We start from the raw sequence: 25,645 nt of genomic DNA on the forward strand, positions 1-25,645 counted from the left end.
TTTTCTTTTGAACCAAGATGCAGTCAAAGTGTTGGTATGTTATGAGATGTGTCCTAGGTGAAGATGATAACCTACACTGGTCAGAACCCCTGTTTTAACAAATGCATCTCTGTATTGTTTGTTATGTATGCAATAATTTCATCAGATGAATGATTAGGTCATCTTCAAGTCATGAAGAAAAGAAAATCTTTGCTGATTTACGTCTGTGGCTGAACGTGAATGGAAAACAAATTTTCCTTTTCTTGAAATACCCAATACAAATTGTCATGGACTTTGGCAGTGCTCATATTCTTACGATTTACATTTATAAGTAGGAATAAGCAAGCTCCTTGGAATAAGTAAACAAAACGCGGTTCTGAGTTTTCGGCTGTGTGCTGCTGTATGTTCAACGTTTCACTTGAGTCAAGCCTGATCTAACCCTTGGATGTGATCTGCCGATCTAGGCAAGGTATAAGGACATTTTGCAATTACTTTCAGAGGAAATCAAAGGTAATAACTGCCTGCACACTTTATTCTTTCCTTAGATTGAACATTGGATATGTAGAATTTAGAAGTCAACTTAATTATAGGTGATGTTGATCTGATTTTTCTTACTCTTTTCTTCTTCTTGTTTTTTGTTTCTTACTTGTATTTTGTGGTCTGTCGTTGTGCTTCTTTCCGACCACCACATATATAATGTTCCCCTCTTCTTCACAAACTTTTAGTGTCCCTCTTTTCTGTTCTTCCGTCTTTACTGCTTTCTTCTTTCCTTCTTTTCGTTTCCCCCTTCCTTTTCTCACTCATTTTTTTAGATACTCTCTTTTATACAACTCCTACACTCCCCTCGTTTTGTATTTCTAATTTTCTATGCGCGCTTTATTTTATACTTATACATTAAGATATTGCGAGAATTGTTTCATATTTACTCGCACTGTATCTTTGTCGTTCGTCCGATTATCATTTATTTTTTTAGGTGTTTCTTCTTTTTTACGCCATTTTAAAAATGGCGTAAACAAGAGGAAACACCTAAAGTAGGTATCAAAATAATAAGTTATAAAATTTATAATTCATTTTGATACCTACTGAAAGTGTTGACCAGGGAGTGTGTGCCCCGTATCCCACCTGCAAGCTACGCCACTATAGGTATCACAGGCCTAATTCAGTCCCCATAGACTCGTGTATTAATTTGGCACTTTAAAAAATTCATAAAAAATAAGGATGAAATTCGGGGGTCAAATGTTTACTACCAGTGGATAGGATATATATCTGGCAATCCATATCTGACCAGAAAAGGGTCCCTCGACCGGCTCATTTAAAAAATAAAATGGCGTGTTTGAAGACATCGTCGGGGGGAGCAGATTCATCACCTCAAACTGCATAATAGCCCCATAATCCTTCCGCCAGTCAAAATATAGTCCAAAATTGGTGATATATCTTCCCAATTTGGGAAAAGGAAGTTCAGTAATTACCAAAAATAGAATCAGTGTTAGATGGACAATCATATGCATACACTTTGTCAATCAGCCATATCAAAATAAAAAAAACACAATGGGTTGGCTCGAATGAATATATCTTGCTTTCCCAATGTTAATAGGCCCGTGCAGCCTGTACTTTTAGGGCCTCATTTCTCATGTTTTCTATACCATGTGTAATCAATCGATTGATGTTGTATATGTATCTAAGATTTATTTCTTATTTGCCTCAATCTTTATGTAACATTTTATGTTATATTGTTATATTATAACCATTAACTATTCATTTGACATGACTTTTGTTCAATATTGTTTGATTTAATTCTACCCTCCCCCGCCCCCGATGAGAAAGTATTGATAAAAATCATCAGTGATTGATATGAAAAAGGATTTCATCCCATATTATGTGATGTTATCATAAGCGAATCCAGAGGTGAGGGGCCCCTACCCCCTCCCCCCCCCCCTTAGCGGAAAAAAGGAAAGAAAAGGGGAAAAGAAAGGGAAAGAGAGGGGAATAGAAGAGGAAGAAAACGAATGAATAAAATAAGATAAGGGGAAGACTTGGAAGATAAAATAAAAATCTTTAATGTCACTATATACATGTGAATTTTTCGCTCGTATTGCCTGTTCGGTGACATACATTCCTTACTCAATAGGCTGATATGGAGCTTGAAATATAAAGTTTTAAAGTCAATAATCAATAAAGTTTGAAAGAAAAAAAAGTTTTGAAGCAAATATACAAATCATATTTATTTTGTTTCATTTACAAACTGATTTTCAAAAAGTGCTCTCCAAAATGTCGGGGGGGGGGTCTGAGTATCAACATTATTTGATTTATCAAGTACCTTTTCTCTTCGTGTATTCCATAAAGTTCCCAAAATATCCTTTTTCAGGTTTGATTGTCAAAACCTATCAGCTAGCGCGCTCGCATTTTGATTTTTGAGGAATTCTATGATATACTACTTAAAATCCCCTTTTCATGACAGCTTATCAAAAATGTCGGCTCGCGATTTGCGCTCGCATTTATTTTTTACACAGAGCTTGAATTAGTGCGTAAATTGAGGCTTTTTCAGATATATCAAAATATTTTCACCTCGCGCTATGCGCTCGCATTATTGATTTTCAAGATAAAAAAATGTGTTTAGAATTCCAGGATTCTAGGTCTACATCTAAAACACGCGCACGCATGTTTATTGAGATACGCAGCTTTGTCTTTATTTAAAACGTATTTTATGACCGCGCTTCGCGCTCGCAATATCTATGTAGGAACGTACCCAATTACCCATCCTTTTCGTGATTTACAAAACTTGAATAGAGTGTCCCATTTTTAGGTCTAAATCTTTTTCCGCTAGCGCTTGCATTGTTTAGTTATATGCCTATCCTGTTCATGATTACAAAACGTGCTTAGAATGTCTATATTTAGGTCAGAATGTCACAAATTTTCAGCTTGCGCTTCGGGCTCGCATTTTTTTATTGTTGAAATATGTATAGTATTCATGATTAACTGCAAACGATCCTTAACAGGTCCCTTTCGATCAGGCCACAACGTATGTTAAAAGTTTCTGCTCGCGCTTTTTGCTCGCAGTAATTATATAGTTACATATTATACTCATCTTGTTAAGGATCACAAATATTTCCCCAAAATGCAAAATGATCACTTTTCAGGACAAAATACACGAAATTTCCACCAGAAAAATTAGCTCGCATTCGCACTCTTTAAATATAGGGCTTATTAGATTATGCTGATTTTTTTTAAAGAATATACTTAAGAAGTGACTGTTAGGACTACCCCTTCAAAGAAATAAAAAAAAATCGACATTGAGCGGCCGGTCGGGGATATACGGGTAAAAAAGAAAAGTTTTGCACCCCCCTCCCCCTATTGGCGAAAGCTGGATCCGCCCCTGAAGTCACTTTAGGGTAATCGTAATAAAAAGTTATAAGAAATTGTTAAGATCGTGTGGAAGTGCCGTGGTAGCGGTTCTGACTCTCTCCTTGTAATCAGAGGGTCATGTGCTCGAATCCCACCATGGCCTAGCGTCCTTTGGCAAGGCGTTAATCCACACTTTGCCACTCTCGATCCAGGTGTTAAATGGGTACCCGGTAGGATGTGAAAGTCTATATGTAGTATGCCTAGCAATAATATGAATCTTGGAACTCTTGTTGGGAATGCTCCCCAGGGAGTGGAGAAGGTGCATCCATTGTATGCGGGATCCGATGACCGGGGTAATAATATATCTATAAAGCGCTTAGAGACGTCGTTCCGATGTTTTAAGCGCTATATAAATGCGGATTATTATTATTATTATTATGAGGCGACAATATTGGTCTTTCTTCATTCCTACTGTGCATGTTACAATATTATTGGAATAACGTAACACAGGAATCAATCTTCACACGCAATTCTGAGATATGAGGTCAAAGTCAACAAAGGCAGGCGAACTTTTTGTCTGCTAGTATTTAGATAAGGTATATATATATAAACACTTTACTTTGTAAATGTACGTAATTGTTCTGTTGTTTGTGTCTTGTCTTAGAAGTATGACTAAGCAGTAAGGAGGTAGTCTGCATGCACAGACATTTGGTTTTATCAATTCGCATGATGCATAATGCAGAGTCTGAAGAAGTGAGACTATGTACTCTGGCTGACTTTACCAAGAAAAAAGACAGAGAGTGTTTGCGTCTAGTCTTCTCTCTAGACATGGTATAATCGGTTCAAATGTGAGTCTGTGCCGGAAGACTAGTAAGGAGAGTCATTGAGTGGGTTTATCGGAGCTACATTCGCCCCCCCCCCCATAAAAACAGAAAACTGAAGAAATAAATGTTTAGTAAATGCGCCTCTGGCCCCAAATTATGCACCCCCCCGCGCATGTTAAAAAAATCCTGTTTATGCCATGGCGGAGCTGTAGATGAGGAAGCCACCGGTTGATCCACAACTCACCAGGGAGGGGAAGAGGGGGGGGGGATTCAACATCTTTGTAATTAGAAATTGGTATTATGGTAAATTTGGCGTAGAACAAGATCGATAATATCAGCCAGCAAATAAAGGAAAGGAAATTAAATTAAAGTTAAGACGCTAAATTATCAAATCAATCTTAAAATCTTTAAAAAAATTGGAGATGGGCTTTATTTCTTACATTGTATCATTTTGTATGAACTAGGCCTATCCGGACAGAATTCCTCTGTACATTAAATCATGTACAAAAAAAAGTGTTAAAATGACTTTAATGAAGCATTGCTATCCAATGTCAGGTCCACATGCCAGGGGGGCATCAAAGAGGGAGGGACGACGTCCGCCCCTATAAGAAATGAAAAATTAGGGGTAAAGAGTTGAAGAAGTCACTAGGAGGGGGGGGGGTAGATAGAGAGAGAGGGGGCTGGGCATAAGGGGGAGAAAAGAGGTCAGGGGAGCGTAATTTCATCAACATTTTTGTCTGACAAGGTTGACAGATCTGACAACTTTCCATGATTTTGATCGGCTGAGGAGCATCGTCACTAGTAACTGTCAGATAAAACGGGACTTGTCGGATAAAACATCTGACAAGTCCTTTTCATGAAACGCTCCTCTGTACCATGTATTATGGGTCGTCTTGCCTCCCCCTCCCACTCACACGTTCACAACATGAAAATATCATGGTGACGCCCCCAGCTGTATGTAGTCTTGAACCATCATTGTATTATGTACTTCAATTGATTTTTGTTTTCTACTGTTCAGATTAAACAGTTCACCATGATTGACTTGCTTGGAGGTGGAGAGTCCAGCTTTGGTCAGCTGAATGCCTTGACCATCACAGCAACTCTTGGAGTGGTCACTGCTACTCTCGCCATGTGGACCATGATGAGGCCAAAGGGGTTCCCACCTGGTCCCAGGGGTCTACCTTTCATCGGCAGCATCTACAGTGAGTGAAACACTGGGGAGCATTACACGAATCAAATATTCAGTATTTTTTTTCATTGGCAATTGTAATAAGCTACGGTAGTCTTAACATCTGATTGGTTGAAATAAAGTCTAGAAAAAGATCACTCTCCCCTGATGTGTATACTAACTCGTAATTCTAGTGACATTTGAGTTCCTTTCTTTTAGCAAAATATCTACCAGGGACCCATTGCATAAAACTTTTTACCTGAGAAAACTCTGGTAAAAACTGAAAAAAATAATAAGGTAAGTCTGATTTCTGCCATTGACTTTAACACAGGGCAAAACCTCCGGTAAAAACAACCTGAGTTTTCTCAAGTTAAAAGTTTTATGTACCGGGCCCCAGGTCTCTCTTCCACCACAATTATTGTGCCTGTCTATGGAATCCACTCAAAATCTGTAATTCCTTAGAGGCGCGGATCCAGGGGGTGGGGAAAGGTCTGGTGCCACCCCGTAAAATGTTAAAATGTAATGGTGCATCTTTTAGAACGTTTTTTTTTCAGTTGGTCTACTGCCAATTTGTCCATTTGACAACTCGTCTACTATCAATTGGTCTACCATCAGGTTAGCCATTATTAAATGGTCTATGCCATTTCGTCCACTCACCATTTTCGTCTAATGACCAGTTGGTCCAATAGCTATTTAGTTCATATACCGTTCGGCTTAATTGGACGAAGTGTTAATAGGGCAAAATGAGTGAAAATAAAATAGATATTAGACCAACTGGATATGAGAAAAAAATGTTCATAGAAGAGGTGATGATTGGACCAAATGGTTGTTAGACGAAGTGTTCATTGATGGACGGAATGGTATAAGGCTAAATGAAATTAGACGAAGTGGGAGTGGACTAGTTGGCAGTAGACTAATTGCAATGAACTTTGTAGAATGCCTTCACTCACCCAATTATGAGCGAATTCCCCCCCTTTCTTCTTATCAAAATAATTCAGACAAATTCACACTCCGTAAAAGTCACAATTCCAGATCAGCTCCTGCCGTATGTTAAACTTCAAAATTTCTCTTTTCAAGAACAGATTTAAGTGTGTATTTGCATTGTGCGATTGTTTGAAGTAGTGGATCAATACTTCCTGATCAAATATAATCAATATAATCTCTAGTTTTAGGATGCTGTTATTCCCTGTTTTCTTTTTCTTTTTGCCCCGCCAATTTGTTCAATCAAGGTGCTAGTTTGTCATTTCCAAGGAAATTGAATGGTTAATATATGAAGGCCTGGTCACACCGCCCGAGCGTTGTTGGAGCGGTCGTGGAGCGAAGAGAAAAAATCATCACCGCTCGCTACCGTTTACCATTTTCGATTTCGATTGTTTTTTGTTTTTTTCGATTTTCCCCCAATTTTGTGAGCGAAATTCGACCTTTTCTCCCTACCGCTCCAGCAACGCTCGGGCGGTGTGACCAGGCCTACATATACACACATCTATCACTGAAAGTAGGCTTGACATCGATACTGTAATTAGTGGCCGCTGAAACCATGTACAAAACGTAAAAATTACCATCTGATTATGTTTTTGCATGGTCAGCCCCCCCCCCCCCCCCACATTCAAAACCGTTCCGCGGTCCCTGGTAAGTATTTATTACTTCATGCATTTTATCCACTTTCAGGTATGACCGATTCTCCCGAGGTGGTCTTTAAGAAATGGTCTAAGCAGTATGGTGATATCTTCGGTTTTAAGGTCGGGGAAAGATGGATGGTCGTTCTTAACCGACAAGCTTTGATCAAAGAAGCCGTACTCAAACAGGGAGTAGACTTTGCAGATCGTCCTGATTTCTATACGTGTAAGCAGTTTATGGAATATGCAGTCTCAAACCTGGCAGTTTTAGCCAGCTGGGTTATGCTGACGTAATATGAGTGGCCAGACGTTTTCTGCTTTTATCTTAGTTGCCAATAAAAATTGATTTTCAACGACACAAAATATCAAGAATTCAAATTCTTTATTTTTATGAAGAATCGCCTGTCTTTTAACAATATGTAATCCACTACCAGGCCCTTTGCAGAAAGAGATTCGTTTATGCGGGGATCGAGGGGGGCACTTCCAATGACGAGTGGATATCATGCGTGGCCAAAGAAACACATAAAAGGGATCTCTTTTCCAAGATAGGGCACGTTACGTACGTAACGTAATAAGGGTTTCAAAAACAATAAAATAATGAAAAAGGGTTTATTTCGCGAGGAAGGCTACTCTTTTACGGTGATTTTGCGAGGGTATGAAAAGACTAAAATACCTTACAATGATGTCCCTTTTGCACCAACACTACGTGTTCAGGGTCCTCTGAGAGCAACCGCGTAGCCAGGATTTCATTTTGGAGGGGGCGGTAAATGCACGCGAAGCGTGCCAACACTTAAAGAGCGCGCAAAGCGCGCTCCCTAGGGGGTGGGTGCAGGGAGGGGAGTTTCCCCCTCCCGCGCGAAGCGCGAAGCTTTTAGTGTTTCATAAATTAAAATGAAAAGGAGCCGTTTCTCTTGTCTCTAGTACCTCCAATTCGGTTGACTATATTGCGATTTTTGAACCTTGCTTTCAAAAGTGATTGTGAACGCACAAAAGAGCTATACAATGGAGGAAATTAAAATGATAATAACTCCGCGCGAAGCGCGGAAGCTAAAGCGTTTTATCAATTTTTCTTGCCATAAAAAGGGTCCCGAGAAAAGGGTATTCTCAAAGATATATTGAATACTCTCTTTGGAAAGATCAGATTTGATTACAAACAATTTAGCAACAGTGCATATTTTTAACTCGCAAAACAGAGGAGAAGATTGGTAGAGGAAGATATTCCTCCCCGCGCAGAGCAATGAAACTCTGAAATTTCAAAGGGCGGACGTTTCATCAAATGTAGATATCTCTAATACCCAATCGGCTCTAATTCAATTGATTTTCTAAGATTATTGAACTTCATTACAAGGAAATAGTGTGCAAAAAGTTGAAACTTCTGTGATTTATTGAAATTATCTATCTATATAAAAAAGGATGCCTAATTTTTTTTTTTACTTATCTTGAAGCGCTTCATTTTGAATATAAAGAAACTTAAGCGTTTCTAACTGAGGGCGCAAAACAGGACAGGAGATGAGTGTATACAGGGACATGACATGAAGTTTAATACAATTTGATAAAAAAATATTGTACTTTTTTTATTTAATACGACACGAATTTCATACCTTCCTCTTTTTAAATTAGGAACCTGTTTGCCCCAAAATTATGGTGGTTTAGTAATGAGCTGAAAAGCAGGAGAAGTTGACTTAATGGAGGTGACGGCAGAAACTGATATAAAGATTTTACCCGCTCGGAGCCGACCAGACCAGAAGTTGCGCGATTAATTGAAAAAAAAAGATAACTTCATATATTTACTTCGGCCTAACCGTAGGCTCAAATTCATGCCCTAATGTATACAATTTTAACTTTAACTGGCAAAAAGCACATAGCTGAGGTGGAAAAACAGGGTTAGAGAAATGGTGGGGGAAACAATGGAGAACTTCAATATTGTCATTTAACCGCGCGCAGCGCGGAAGCAAAATTCATGTATAAATTTAGAGCAAGAAGAGTGAAGGAATTTCTCTTTTGAGAAAAAAATAAAGAATAATAAAAAAAAACACAAAGCTACCTTTCTGCCCTTTCCTCCCTTCCCTTTTCCTTTTCTCCTCTCTTTTTCCCTTCTTTTTTTTTTTGGGGACGTTTTTTTTGGGGGGGGGCGACCGCCCCCACCGCCCCCCCTGGCTACGCGCCTGTCTGAGAGATGGGGTGCATGGTCCCGGGAAACATTTGTTTGCTTCTATGATGTGATTGTAACTCAAATGTACGTAAATCAAGGGTCCCTTTGATAATAATATGCAATAATAATATGCAACATTTATATAGCGCTTAATACAAATGTTTCTAAGCGCTGCATACTATTACCCCGGCTTTAGCACGGCTACCCTGATTGGGCGCACGAGCATTCAAGGAATTCCTTCCTACCGGGTACCCATTTACTACACCTGGGTTGAGAGTGGCAAATGTAGTTAAACGCCTTGCCAAAGGACGTTAGTGCTGTGGTGGGATTTGAACCCGGACCTTGTGGTTTAAAGTCCAAAGACTTATCCACTGAGCCACAACACCTCTACACTTTTATGTTTCCAATAGGCCTACTTGTTAATGTAGGGTTTCACACGCCATGGAACGTGGAAAATACCTGTTAGGGTGCTCTCGAAACCCCATGTTCACGCATGATGTCCACTCATCAATGGAAGTGCCCTCGGGGGGGGGGGGGGGCGGGGGGTTAAACGCAACTAAAAAGTCGCAAGCGAAAGTCCCTCACGAAGTCCCTAATACATACATTAAATAATTGGTTGAAAGGCAAGTTGCGATTGATGGTAACTCTTTGTGAACATACTGTGAATATAATGTGAACATACAATGTACTCATTTTGTGAACATTATTTGTGGGTATAATAGTGATGGTGATGATTTTTTTCCTGATTACTAAGAAAGCATTAAGGTCCCTCCGATGACTGCAAATAAGGAATAATGACAGCTCAAGCATTATTGCAATGCTTGGCATTTCATTACTGTGAATCATTAAAGGATTTTATGCGAATTTAATTTATTTTGATTTCATTTTTCAGTTCACATTTTAACGGATGGTTATAAAGACATCGCATTCAGTCCATACAGTGAGACTTGGAAACTTCATCGCAAGTTGGCTCATACTGCTCTCAGGTAACGTTTTGTTTATATACTTCACATAATATGTATGATCGGGTTATTGTCTTCTTGTGCACCTAATTTAAAACGATGCATTCATTCCTACTGGGGCTCCATGGCATTTGCTCTGGCGACAATTGCTCCGATGGAAAACTGCAATGTTGAGACAAACATAAAACTTAAGGAGAATGAAACCATTGGAACAAGATAGCTTGTGTGAAAACAGAAAAATCAAAGAAACAGATCAACAAAAGTTTGAGAAAAATCGGACAAAATAATGAGAAAGTTTTGAGCATTTGAATATTGCGATCACTATTGCTATGGAGATAGCAAATTGGCAATGCGACAAAGATGTGTGATGTCACTTGTGAACAACTCTCCCCATTACTTTAGTATATATTTCACTTGAATTGCTTCTTTTATCACATCTATCCATAGATCATGTGTTCTTTCTACATGAGGGCATGTAATACATATTTTTTAAGAATACATCATGGATAAAGAGTCTGTATCATCATAAGAAAAAGCAAAAAGACACATTTTGAGGGTATTTTATAGTCCACCAAAGGGAAAGTTGTTCATCAGTGACATCACACATCCTTGTCGCACTGCCAATTGGAGGATCTCCATAGCATTAGTGATTGCAATATTCAAATGCTCATAACTTTCTCATTAGTTGTCCTATTTTTTTAACTTTATTTATTCTTATTCTTTGATTTTTCTGTTTCTACACAAGCCTATTTGTTCCAAAGGTTTCATTCCCCTTTAATTCCCGGAACTAAATAATCCTTAATCCCTATATTATTCCTAATAAAAAAACGCGATTACAATCCTAACTCTAACCCTGAACTGTGAGATATTTCGTAAATGTCGTCGGAGAAAATGTCGTGTCACCCCCATGGTTGGTGACACGGTGTCTAACAGTGTGATCACAATGTGGGTGTGTTCACCATGTGGGACACAATATCTTTATACTGCCAAACTTATGCATTTTAACAATGGTAATCAGATGTTCACATAGTTCACTTTGTGAACACACTGTGTAGATGTCCACAGTGTGCATTATCTTTACACTGTTAAATTTGAGTACTCAACTGTGTGATTCGAATGTCAAAGATTATTTTCAACATTTCCATAAAAAACATAAAACAATTAACAAGATAATCATATCAAATGGTAACAAATAAATTTACATATACAAAGGATAAAAAGAAGACAAACAGGGAATACAAGATACATTATTATCAGATTTTCACATAATTTATTTTATGAACACACTGTGAACGCTCACACTGTACTGTAAAGGTTTCCACAGTGTGGAATATGTTCACAATGTTAAATTTCAAGATTTCAAAAGTGTGAAGCAGATTTTTACATACAGACATGTATGTAACATTATCTTCTTTCCATCAGTGGATGACCCAAATGCACCGTTTTCCAATGATTGTGTACGGGTGTCTGTGTGCGCGTGTGTAGAAAGTGTTTGTGAGAGTGTGGGTGTATGTGAGAGTCTGAGTGGTGTGTGTGAGTTTATAATACTGGGAAAACTTTCTTGCATTTTACCCGTCAATCGGGGGCGTCACCGGTCCAGATAACCATGCCAATCAATTCTTCATCTTATTTGTAGTAAACTCATCATTACTCATGATTTGAGGCCGATTAAACTAAAATTGTGTTTGTAGAGCGATAGTATGATCGAGGCCCCAGTTAGCAATCTATGCTCACGTATGTCCCAAAATAAGCTCGGTTATTAAACCGTACACACATGTCTGGCGATTAATGAATGATGTTGTGTAGCCTTCCAGAATGTTAACATATCTCCCATTCTTAGGCACTTTGCAACCGGCAAACCTCTACAGAATCTGATCTCAAGCGTCTATCCAAAGGTTGAGATGAGTCTTGCTAAGACTGAAGGAAAGCCAGTGGATCCAAAAGTCCGCCTGACTCTTCTCATGTTCAATGTACTTGCACAGATGTGTTTTGGAAAGAGGTCAGTAATACTAAATGGGGAAGGGGGGGGGGGGGTCGTGACATTTTACTACGAATTATAAGTTGAGAATTTAAAAACAACCTGTGTGAAATGCTATTTAAATTACTTTTTTTCGATCGACCAACACTATTAACAAAAACATATATTTGCTCCTCTGTGAACAGGCGTTTCTTTCTTCTCCATTCTTTCTTCTTCTTTCGCATAGAGACATGATTTTATCATTGTTATATGCACTATATAAGCAATGTTTTATTATAATTACTATTATTATTATTGTAGGACTGTTATTTTGACATTTTGTTTCTCTTAGTAGTTTAGTTATTTACAGTTCAAGCTTTGGTATTTAGTTCAGTTTTGTTTACATTCCTGATGCTTCTGTTGTCATCCATTTACATTTGACTTTCAACCTACTTCTCCTGTCATTCCTTTCCTATTCGGATGTGTTCATTCATTACATTCTCACATCTAATTCTTTTGTTCAACATTCTTATTATGTAATCATCCCAACATCTTATTCATCTCGATCCTCTATCTCTTATTGGTTATTTTTATGAATTAGACTTTTCCACTTTCAGTTGGCTCCTCCATTCTCTTAATTTTCATTGGTTAATTTTGTGTAATTTAAATATATGCTAATTTTGTATTGCCATTATGAGTTTAGCTGAGGCAAATTAGCCCAGCAAATAAACAGTGCACTACCAGACTTCTTCGGTTACAGTTCTAATTATTTGCGTCTTAGTTTCACTATTTCCCCTTTCAGTTTGATAATTGAGTTTGCTGACTTAGAACTTTATTTACGTACCTCCAAACATATAATTTTTACAACCTCACATTATTATTAAAAAAAAAAACAACACTTTATTTCATTTTGCAGTTTAATGCCACTTCCCTTCCTTAACAGGGTGTTGGCTTAACGTTTGACCAATATTGTGAAATGTTTCCCACATTTATGATAGTAATAATAATAATAATATATAGCATTTATGAGGCGCCGATCTATCTAGTTGCCTATTCAGTGGCGCACTATAATACCCAGCTGTAGCTCCAGCTGCTATAAAGGCGCTTGGTGCATTCAAGGAATTAATCCTGCCGGGTACCCATTTACCTCACCTGGGTCGAGTGCAGCACAGTGTGGATAAATTTCTTGCTGAAGGAAAACACGCCATGGCTAGGATTCGAACCCACGACCCATTTATCCAAAGATTCTAGCACCGCCCATGCTTCAGATTTTTGTATATCTATATTTATACAATTTCTATTAGAATGTAATCAGTTGCTTAATAAGCCCGAAATTTGAAGGGGCTTGGCAGATGGAGTCAAAGTCTTAACAGATGCAAGAGAACGAAGCGAGAAAGCATAAATTTTGAGCTCTGATGTAATAATGTTATTTTGGGATAGACTTTTTAATTTGTATTAGTGAAAATATTATAATATTTTACTTTTTTCTCATTTTGTCCGTGGTCGTGAAATTGATGGGGACATGACCCTCAATCCCACCCTCCCTTATTTGTGCACCGGTGAATATAATATAATATGATATAATTCAATTTCATTTTAGTTATGATTTGGATGATCCTAGCATTGCTGGTTGGATGGAATTGAATGATGAGTTTAACGTACAGTTTGGACTGGGTCTGGCAGCGGATTTCTTTACTTGGGCCAAATATGTTCCTACGAGTGGGCCTCGGCTCATGAAGGATCTCGCCGAAAGGTTCTTCTCCTACACTCGTTCACAGATTGCCGAATCAACGGAAAATTATGATCCAGGTATATTTGGTTTGGATGCCACTTGTTATGGAATTTCAAACTGGGGTGGGGGCTTGATATATGCCTTACAAGATATAAGTTATATCATAGCAACACACCTGGATTAATGCATAACTCATTGAAAGTTCTTTATTCTTCTTTAGAAGACTCCGGTTATGACCGCCATAATGCCCCCTTTCATTTTGTCTCCAGATCGTAAAGAATATCTTAATTGACCTCCTTGGTCATGTATGCGCATTATTAAGGCGATTGTGAAATTCTCGAAAGAATCGTCGCGATCTTCTGAGTGATCTAAGAGTTTCAAAATGATCATGTTCATTGGCTTACAATTATGTGATGTAGTCAGGAACACGTCTTGTCGTTGTTTAAAGACACCAAACACATGGCCAGCGGAAACGGGGGAGGGGCCGGTTCCAAAACCATGTACAAAAACGTAAAAGTGACCATCTGATTATGATTTTGTGCATGTCCAGCCCCCGCCCCCACTCCCCCCCCCCACTTTCAAAACCGTTCCGCGGCTTCTGTAACAGGGGAGAAAAGAGGAACAGAGTAATAGAAAAATCATATGCAAAATAATTCTCCTTGCCTTTCTTTACATGGAATTGTGACAGTTTTTCAATACTCAACCTTTATATAAATGACTCATTATTTTGCTGTTGTCGTTTTTCAATAGAGAACATCAATGATTTCTACAGTCTGCTTCTCAAGGCCCAGGAAGATGCAAGGAAAGAAGGAGAGAATGTAGATAAAATGACAGATGTCCATATCTTCCAGACAATTTCAGATATCTTTGGAGGTATATGTATACACTTTTTTAATTACACGTGGGCGCCTTGAGCCTCTGGAATATCCAAAATACCACAATATTTCTAGATCAACTGACCGATACCCGCATCCTCCAGGGATACCTAAATATGGTTGTGATGAATTTTGATGGCTTATATAAATTAATTAAATTGTTGGCTTATTCTTTCTTTAAGCATTTTCTCAAACCTCAACATGGTCTTAGCAAACTCTCACAAAATTATGCATGCATTCGATAGGACATTGACAAAATCTGGTTCATCCATGGTGTCCATGTAATGGAATGCTGGGGGTATAGCTTCAGCCTCCCCTGACACCTCTCGTACCTTTTATCAGGAACCATGTAAAAACACGAAAAGGGCCCTCAAATTGTGGAATTATGCATGACACTCAACCCAACCTTTAAAATCGCTTCGGCTCATAATGAAGTACATGCATAAAGAAAGTTCAGTCTTACTTGGTTTGATGATACGCATTATTTCATCATATAGGTTATAGAGTTCAGTATTTTTCGTTTATAACCAGCTGGAACTCAGACCACTATTGAGACTCTGTACTGGGCCCTGGCTTTGCTTACGACCTACCAGGAAATCCAGGCAAAGGTTCAGACCGAGATCGATGACGTCATCGGCCGTAATCGTCTCCCTACCATCAACGACCGTGGTAAACTTCCCTACACGGAGGCAACCCTCTACGAAGTAATGCGGTACAGCAGTATCACCCCTGTTGCACTGCCTCACGCTACTACTCGAGATACAAAATTGGGTAATTATCTGGTAATCGTGAGAAAAAGTAACTTCTGATGAGTCCGATCCATTCCTTTCTTCATGTCGCAGTCTCCCAGGGCCTATACGGTAGACCTACCCGAAAAAACAGGAAACCGGGGAATGTTTTTTTTACAAAGAAGTCTTTAAACTCCCCATAGTAACAGTCACACACCTTTGCTTCTCAGCCAATCAAAATCAAGAAAAGTTGTCAGATCTGACAATTTGTCGGACCACAAAATTTTGATGAAGGTTCTCCGGGGAAGCGTTTTATGATCACTTGCAGTCAGATTTGACATTTTTCCTTGATTTTGATAGGTTAACAAGCACTCTTACTATGGGAACTGCGGGAGAACTGTCGGATAAATCCTTTCCTAAAACGCTCCCCAGATACTGCAGGTCTATATTTGCAATAATATAAGGAAAATGAAGGAATCTTTTATAATAAATTCCGATCTTGTTGATGTACTGCTCTATCTCTGACTTTGCAGGAGGCTATTACATCCCCAAGGGTGCGGTTGTGATGATGAATACCTACTCCATGCACTATGATCCTCAAGAATGGGACCAACCAGACAAGTTCCTCCCAGGTAAAGACGTTAACTTGTAGGAGTGTACTTCATCTTGATTGAAATAATATCAATACATATCCCACTGCTGCCACCAAAAGATCGACTAGTTACTCTATGCACTTTCTCTCAAGAAATTTCTTTTAAGAAAACAATTTTAGAGGAGTATTTCATCCTCTGAATTAATGAGTCAAATCGTGTTTCCCACTGCTGCCACCACTCCAAGGAGCAAGTATGATAGATAGCTATACTTTTTGCAAATATGACTCTCAAGAATGAGTTCATGCCGACAGGTTTTTCTCAGGTAAAGAAAATGATGTCACGGAACAACTCCTAGGTGTGCATTTTAGCCTATATTCGACTTTGAATGTTTTAGAAATAAGTAGATTTATGTCACCAAATAGAGGGAATGTGCTCAATACTAATTACATGCATTTTTGTCCTTCAGAATGGACCCACTATGATAGGTTTTTACTAAGTAATGAAATGAAATCTATAGGGGTACACAGGCGCGTACGCAGGATTTTTGAAAGGGGGGGGGTTCGAGCTGATGTTTTTTTAAATCTCCCGCCCAGTCTCTATAAAAGTGATGAGCGGGGGGGGGGGGGGAGGTGATGATTTTTTTTCTTTTTTTTTCAGCGCTGCAAATAAGACAATAACATTTAAGTGGGGATGGGGTATGTAACAGTGCGGTCATGACCCGCGAGCGAGCAGAAATGTTCTCGTTTTTACGTTGAAAACAGAACCTTTCTGTCAATAGTTTGTTGGTATCATAGTCGATGCTACATGTCCTTCGGATCGTAGCACTCATGATATGGCCTTGATCAGAACACTAGAAACTTGAGAAATGTCATGAATAATTACGAGCGAGCGGAGCGAGCGAGCCGAAATGTTTGCGTTTTTCCATCAAAACATACAATTCTTCTCAATAGCTTGTTGGTAATGATTACATATTAGTTGATGATACATGTCCTTCTGCTCGTAAGTCTCATGATATGGCCTTGATCAAGAGACTAGAAACTTAAGAAATTTCATAAATGATTACGAGCGAGCGGAGTGAGCGAGCCGAAATTTTCGCATTTTCCCGTCAAAACATACATTTCTTGTCAATAGTTTGTTAGTAAATCAAGTATTAGTCGATGCTACATGTCCTTCTATTCGTAACACTCATAATACGGGCTTGAACAGGAGACTACATACTTATGGAATTTCATAAATTATTACGAGCGAGCGGAGCGAGCTAACCGACATTTTAGCGTTTTCCGTCATTTTGGTTTTCATATTGGTAAAACATATTTTGTAAGAAAACGTATGTCTTTGTCTTGGTTCACTTGTATTCAGGCGCGTACGCAGGATTTTTGAAAGGGGGGGGGGGTTTCGAGCTGATTTTTTTTTTAAATCTCCCTCACAGTCTCTAAAAATTGATGAGCGGGGGGGGGGAGGTGATGATTTTTTTTCTCTTTTTTTTCAGCGCTGCAAATAAGACAATAACATTTAAGTGGGGATGGGTATGTAACAGTGCGGTCATGACCCGCGAGCGAGCAGAAATGTTCTCGTTTTTGCGTTGAAAACATAACCTTTTTGTCAATAGTTTGTTGGTATCATAGTCGATGCTACATGTCCTTCGGATCGTAGCACTCATGATATGGCCAACCGCGTAGCCAGGATTTCATTTTGGAGCGGCGGTAAATGCACGCAAAGCGTGCCAACAGTTACAGAGCGCGCTTCCTAGGGGGTGGGTGCAGGGGAGGGAGTTTCCCCCCTCCCGCGCGAAGCGCGAAGCTTTTAGTGTTTCATAAATTAAAATGAAAAGGAGCCGTTTCTCTTGTCTCTAGTACCTCCAATTCGGTTGACTTTATTGCGATTTTGAACCTTGTTTTCAAAAGTGATTGTAAACGCACAAAAGAGGTATACAATGGAGGAAATTAAAATGATAATAACTCCGCGCGGAGCGCGGAAGCTAAAGTGATTTATCAAATTTTCTTGCCATAAAAAGGGTCCCGAGAAAAGGGTATTCTCAAAGATATATTGAAACTTTCTTTGAAAAGATCAGATTTGATTACAAACAATTTAGCATCGGTGCATATTTTTAACTCGCAAAACAGAGGAGAAGATTGGTAGAGGAAGATATTCCTCCCCGCGATGAGCAATGAAACTCTGAAATTTCAAAGGGCGGACGTTTCATCAAATGTAGATATCTCTAATACCCAATCGTCTCTAATTCAATTGATTTTCTAAGATTATTGAACTTCATTACAAGGAAAATAGTGCGCATAAAGTTGAAACTTCTGTGATTTATTGAAATTATCTATCTATATAATAAAGAATTATTAATTTTTTTTACTTATCCTGAAGCGCTTCATTTTGAATATAAAGAAACTTAAGTGTCATTCAAAATTTCAAACTGAGGGCGCAAAACAGGACAGGAGATGAATGTATACAGGGAAATGACATGAAGTTTAATACAATTTGATAAAAAAAATCTTGTACTTTTTTTATTCAATACGACACGAATTCCATACCTTCCTCTTTTTAAATTAGGAACCTGTTTGCCCCCAAATTATGGTTGTTTATAGTAATGAGCTGAAAAGCGGGAGAAGCTGACTTGATGGAGGTGACGGCAGAAACTGATATAAAGATTTTACCCGCTCGGAGCCGACCAGACCAGAAGTTGCGCGATCAATTGAAAAAAAAGATAACTTCATACATTTACTTCGGCCTAACCGTAGGCTCGAATTCATGCCCTAATGTATACAATTTTAACTTTAACTGGCAAGAAGCACATAGCTGAGGTGGAAAAACAGGGTTAGAGAAAAGGTGGGGGAACAATGGAGAAATTCAATATTGTCATTTAACCGCGCACAGCGCGGAAGCAAAATTCATATATGAATTTAAAGCAAGAAGAGTGAAGGAGTTTCTCTTTTGAGAAAAAAATAAAGAATAAATAGAAAAAACACAAAGCTACCTTTCTTCCCTTTCCTTCCTTCCCTTTTCCTTTTCTTCTCTCCTTTTTCCCTTCTTTTTTTTCTTTTTGGGGACTTTTTTTTTTTGGGGGGGGGCGACCGCCCCCCCCTGACTACGCCCCTGGATATGGCCTTGATCAGAACACTAGAAACTTGAGATATGTCATGAATAATTACGAGCGAGCGGAGCAAGCGAGCCGAAATGTTTGCGTTTTTCCGTCAAAACATACAATTCTTCTCAATAGCTTGTTGGTAATGATTACATATTAGTTGATGATACATGTCCTTCTGCTCGTAAGTCTCATGATATGGCCTTGATCAAGAGACTAGAAACTTAAGAAATTTCATAAATGATTACGAGCGAGCGGAGTGAGCGAGCCGAAATTTTCGAGTTTTCCCGTCAAAACATACATTTCTTGTCAATACTTTGTTAGTAAATCAAGTATTAGTCGATGCTACATGTCCTTCTATTCGTAACACTCATAATACGGCCTTGAACAGGAGACTAGATACTTATGGAATTTCATAAATTATTACGAGCGAGCGGAGCGAGCTAACCGACATTTTAGCGTTTTCCGTCAATTTGGTTTTCATATTGGTAAAACATATTTTGTAAGAAAACGTATGTCTTTGTCTTGGTTCACTTGTATTCATAAGTATACATCATGATAATCATGTATGGCCTTGTTAATGGCGATACCGTGATCATGTCGGCGACATGCGGAAATAAAAGATATAATAAAATGGAGCGAGCGAAGCGAGCGGAAATTTTTTCTGTGTTTTTCGTCGGAAACATGAGATTCTGTTCATTATTGCTGTCATATACATTATTGGGTAGGGGAACTGTCCGTAACCAGACCAAGGAGTTATCAGGCGCTTGCCCGATAACTCCTTGACCAGACCGACCTCTGGGGAGACGAGCAAAGCAAAAAAAAAAAAAAAAAAAAAAAAGGAAACGAAAAGGGGGGGGGGGGGGTTGAACCCCCTTGCGTACGCGCCTGGGGGTACATAACATCTCATCATATTTGAGGTTGAAGCTAATAAATGCGATGTCGATGGGACGTGTGCTCGGCGTTTTGTAACCGAAAAAAATCGAGGCTATATGAATTATCTGTTAGATTTGATTTGATTAGAAATTAGTAAAATTGGGTATCCCAAAGGGTCAGTATCTTTTATGAATTCCCACCCCATGCACTATTTCCTACGAGAAAGGTACCTACAAGTTTCTCCCAGTTAAACAAAATGGCCAGTCAATTTATCTCTTTTGAAAAGTATCCCTTTTTTTATGCAGCAGTACGGCTGAAGGTGGAGGCTTTTAGCTTTCTTAAAAATTGAGAATGTATCGAGCATCTTTCCCAAGATTTTAGTACTTTATCCATTTCAGATTTGATATACCATATCCAAATTACTTAGACATAATCTTCGTGTGTAGTTCAGTGATGAATAGGGCCAAGTCTAGTTGAAAGGTAAAAGGCCAATGACATTTCTACAAATCTTGTAATGATGCATGTTAATTTTATATGAAACATTGATAAAATCTGCCTACGAACAAAAGACAACAGGCCAATTAATTTTCTGTTCGCAGTAATATTTTGTCATTTTATTTGGTCCTAGCCTGAAACAAGTAAACCGAAAGCTGCATCCCTTAGAAGTGAAAGTCATGTTTAGAAAAAAAAAGTCATTGAAATTTTTTGAGCCCCCTTTGAAATATTATATGATTTATACCTATGTGAGATGCAGGCTGATGATGCATGCCCTCGCTTATCTTTTGATGTAGAGCACTTCTTGGATACAAGTGGTACTGTCCGTGATCACCCTCCAAGCTTTCTACCCTTTGGTGCAGGACGTCGTGGTTGTCTCGGTGAAGCCGTAGCCAAGGCTGATCTCTTTCTGATCTTCACATGGTTCATGCAGAACTATACCTTTAGCAGGGTTCCTGGAAAGGAATCCGAAGACATCTTAAAGATGATTCCTCAGATAGCTTCTGGAAGACTTCTGAGGCCGTATGAGATCATGATCAACAAGCGTGACTAATAGATTCATGAGAAGGCTCGGTAGAAATATGAATTTTTAAACCTGTGTTGCTTTTAGGTAGAGTATAAATTCATAGGTTATGGCTGCTTAACGTACGCTTAAGCTGACCAGAGCCCCGTAACCTTTTGCGATGAATAGAAAAAAAAAGAGGGCAAATCGCTTCTGATTGGTTACTGGTCAGTATTTTGAGCCAGATGCTCGATAAACAATAATCTTGATCGGTTTAATTCATTTAGCGATTGATTTCTAATCTTTGTGTTACGCTCCCTAGATCTACTAATGAACTACCGCATTATCACTGTCATGATCTTACAGGATGTTATTTGATTTTATTTTACACTATTGAGTTTATCCGAATAATAAATTTTTGTGCAAAAATTATGGAATAAACTGCCTGTAGCACTACGATCTGCTGACAAGACTAATTTAAAAGGTTTAAATCTCTGCTTAAAACGTTTCAATTTCTGCTTAAAACGCATTTATTTGCTTAGGATACCTTTTCTCCTCATATGTTTTTTTGGTTAAACTATTCATGTTTAGTTTTTTTTGTGTGAGGATGGGATGCTTTTGTGAATTGGTTTTGTGTTTTTAGAGCCCTTGTGAGCTATGGGCCTGCCGAGTTGCCTTTTGGGCAAGTTCCTTACATTGCGGGTGAACAGGGCATTAATTAAGATCAGGCACCTTTCTCCTTAGATATATTTTAAGTGCTGTTTATGTAATTTCATTATTGTTATTATTAGTTGTTTATTGTTGATAAAGCACTCTATGGGTACATGCTATGTATGTATACGTTGTAGACATGTTGGAATTAGCAAGAATTATATCAGATATTACATTATCACGAATATACATGTATTCAATTTTGTTAAAAACAGCAGAGATTTATGAAAGCCTTGTAAAGTTTATAGTAAAGTTGTATTAGACAGCAGAGATCTATGAAAGCCTTGTAAAGTTTATAGTAAAGTTGTATTATAGATAGCAGAGATCTATGAAAACCTTGTAAAGTTTATAGTAAAGTTGTATTATAGACAGCAGCACGGATGGGTTATAACCCTGCTTTAGTAAATTCTTGCATTTTCTTTTTACCTTAATTCTAACTAGTGATTTTGAAGGAAAATTCTTCAAGTAATATGTTAGCGCTTTCTTTTTAAAGGAATATTTCCATAAGATTCATAAAATGCATTCAGCCACTCTTCAAATGCTAGATCCCTTTTGAATGATTCAACATGTTCATTGTCACTAAAATATTGTTTTTTTTAACTGTGGTAAACTTCTTGTGCAATGTAATTTCCGCATTATAGATAAACCGTAAATATATTTTTAATCCGTAGGGTATTTTGCTTTATATATAATGGAAAATACCACCGATAAAAGGCTAGCATTTCTGGTGTGGGTATAAGGGATAAAATAACAAATAGAAGGCATATAGGAGTGGTTTATGTTCAATATTTTATAGTAGTTTTTAATATTTTGCGAGAGGAGGAAGTAACATTTTAAGATATTTACGAGATAAACTGCTTTACCGTAAAGGGATGTATGAATTTACCTTGCAATTACAATAATGACATTTTTTTTCTCCTTGAAATCACTATTTTTAAATCATATTCACCTTTTTTATATGATATTCTTTCTAATTATAATTGCGAATATTCACTGACGTGTAAAGTCTGACTCCCCATCTTCTCCGATCTCATAAATAATAAAACTATTGTGAACTATTATCAAACCATGTTTCAGTGATATCATTTAAACAAAATAATGCAAATCATTTAAATGAGTCAAGCTGTTTCCATAGATTCACAATATTTTTTGAGACTTCCAGTATTTACGTAAATTAATCTGGATATGATATGATCCTTTTTTAATTCTTAATCTACAGGTTGAGCAGTAATTATAAACGGATGATGATTGATTGATTTTATTTGTCAGGTAACTGTGAACAAGTACATGAAAGTTATGAACAGTAGTGTATACCTTGATAGGATTGCCCATGAAAGCCGAGATGGCTTATTTCCAATGGGGTCCTTAAATCAGTAATTGACAACAATGTACATCTATGAAAAAACACCTACAAAAATCTACAAACTACATCAATTAAGTCTAGACCACTAAATTTACACGAAGAATTGTAAAACTCAATATGTAAAAAGACAAAAACAAATAAGTTTGCCATGAAAACCATTTACGCAAAATATGATTAAAATAATTGTAAAACAGGTTGAGTAAACGATCATTACTCCTAGGTTACATATGAAAATTATACTATAATCAGTTTTTAAGTAGCGCTAAATGCATCGTAACTAATACAAGATTCATGAATCGTAAATCATATGAAAAAGTACAAATAAGTTTGACATCAAACTTTCACGCAAACAACAAAAGATGATGAAACAATGTAAAACAAGTTGATTAAATAAATCATAACTAAATAGTTATATATAAGACTACATGATACACATGAAATTAGAAAGAATATTTAACATTACAGAGTGGGGACATTTTTTAAGTGTTGTTTCAATACTCTTTTAAATTGTGTAAAAGTCTTAACCGATTTAACATGATTAGGGAGGGAATTCCAAAAATGTATACCATTATAATAAAATGTGTTGCCAATTTGACCTTTTCTCATAGGTACAACAAAGGTAAACAGACTATTTATTGTTTCATGCCCGTGAATATTAGATGACCGTGTAAAGTTTTTTGATATGTAATGATATTCGTTTGAATAGAAAATTTTATGAACATGGTGAAGTATAAGTTGTTGCGACCTGAAGTCTATGCGAAGAAGGCCAGCTTTTTCGATTTCATTCTTCCCAACATGTGTTCTTGGGTGTAAGCAAGTAATAAATCTAACAATCTTATTTTGAATAATTCTAAACTTTTTTTGATCAACCTTTCCAAGACTGCAGTACCATGCTGCATTAGCATAATCAAATAAACACTGTATTAATGAAAAGCTTAAAATGCGTCTGGATTTCATATTCATGCAATTTTGATACCGGTATAGAAATTTCAAGCGAGCATTAGCTTTTTTGACAATAGAGTCAACCATAGATGTACATGAGAGATCACTATTTAATATCAGGCCTAAATACTTCACGGAATTCTGTCTGTTAATTGATTGTTATAGTATATATTGAAATCATCTGTATGCTGAGACCTAGCCCGCGAACAAAACAAAATACTTTCGGTCTTACCAACTTGACGTAAGCTAAGCTTATTATATGTCATCCATTTAACACAATTTGATAATTCTAAGCTAAGTTTTTCACCGATCAGCTAGGACTTGTATCAGAATAGAGTAAAACACTGTCGTCTGCATAAAAGTAATTTACTTTCATTAACACAAATACACATATCATTGATATAGCACATAAAAAGAATGGGACCTAATATGCTCCCCTGAGGAACTACACACTTTATAGGCATAGAATATGAGAGTACATATTGCATGGATACCACTTGGCGGCGATTTGTCAAGTAAGACCTAAACCAATTCAAACATGCTAAATTCAAACCCATCACTTCTAATTTCTTTAAGAATATTTCATGATTAACCGTATCGAATGCTTTTTGTAAGTCGAGAAGAACCATTCCAGCATAACGGCCTTCGGAAATTTCATTCCTAACAAAATCCAAGAAGTGAATTAAACATGTTTCAGTAGAATAACCATTCCTAAAACCAGACTGAAATTCATAAATGATTTTGTATTCTTTAAAGTATTTCTCAATTTGAGAATACACGCATTTCTCCAAAATTTTCGACACTATGCTTAACACACTAATAGGTCTATAATTCCCAACATGAGTTTTGTCTTTCTTTTTGTGTAATGGTGTGATTTTAGCGATTTTCATTTCATCAGGGAAGGTACAAGTTGAAATAGATAGGTTAATAATGTAAGTTAAAGGAATAAAGACGTTTTTTGCACCATCCTTTAAAAATCTAGCAGGAACCAAGTCAAGTCCGGTACTTTTTGATATTTTCAACTTGGATAATTCATTTAATACAAACTTTTCTGTGACAGGAGAAAAATTAAAACAGCCTTTTTGTATCCCTTTATTGTCAAAGTTTTTTTTTTAAATTAGGACTGTCGACCCTAAACTCACTGGGGAGCTCACAAGCTAATTTATCGGCCACTGTTGTGAAATAATTGTTAAATTCGTTGGCTATCTTTAGATTATCATGAAATAGTTCCCCTTTAATATTAATAACACTTTTCTGAATATTTTTTTGTTTGTTTTTTAAACCTAACTCTTTGAGATTTTTCCATAATTTCCTAGAATCATGTTTATTGTCTTCAATTTGATTTTGGAAAAATTCGTCTTTAGCTTTCCTCACTTTCCTTTGTACCACATTTCGCAATAGTTTAAATTTCCTTTCGAGTTCTAAATTACCAATATCCTTTTTCATTTTTCTGAAAACTATATTTCGTTGTCTTATCAAACCAATAATTTCACTGGTCATCCATCTTTCTGTTCTTTGCTTAATTCTTACTTGTTTTAAAGGTGCACACTTATCAACTACTGACATGTAGTCCGGGTTATAACTGAGCAAGGTGCCACTTGGAGAAGGAGAAAATTTCATTTACTGCCTCTAGACCAGTTTTCTACACTGAATATGAATATATGAAGTAAACAGGCTGTATCCTGAAAATTAACCTGTGAGGGCGCTTTTTTCAAAGTGGCCCAGGGTTTGGAAACT

General features: G+C 37.4%; 1 protein-coding gene across 1 annotated transcript; it reads left to right on the forward strand.

The window, feature by feature from the left end:
* The first annotated feature begins 369 nt into the window (after window positions 1-369).
* Window positions 370-22,665, forward strand: LOC121432083 (cytochrome P450 1A1-like). The gene is made up of 10 exons (XM_041629931.1): window positions 370-489; window positions 5,164-5,347; window positions 6,982-7,155; window positions 9,974-10,067; window positions 11,884-12,042; window positions 13,601-13,809; window positions 14,483-14,605; window positions 15,139-15,378; window positions 15,869-15,967; window positions 20,687-22,665. Exons 2-10 carry the CDS (start codon window positions 5,179-5,181, stop codon window positions 20,941-20,943), a joined length of 1,524 nt encoding a protein of 507 aa, XP_041485865.1. The 5' UTR covers window positions 370-489; window positions 5,164-5,178; the 3' UTR covers window positions 20,944-22,665.
* Window positions 22,666-25,645: the final 2,980 nt, after the last annotated feature.

This window comes from Lytechinus variegatus, chromosome 18 (assembly GCF_018143015.1).
Source record: "Lytechinus variegatus isolate NC3 chromosome 18, Lvar_3.0, whole genome shotgun sequence".
In the NCBI taxonomy this organism is placed as follows: Eukaryota; Metazoa; Echinodermata; class Echinoidea; order Temnopleuroida; family Toxopneustidae; genus Lytechinus; species Lytechinus variegatus.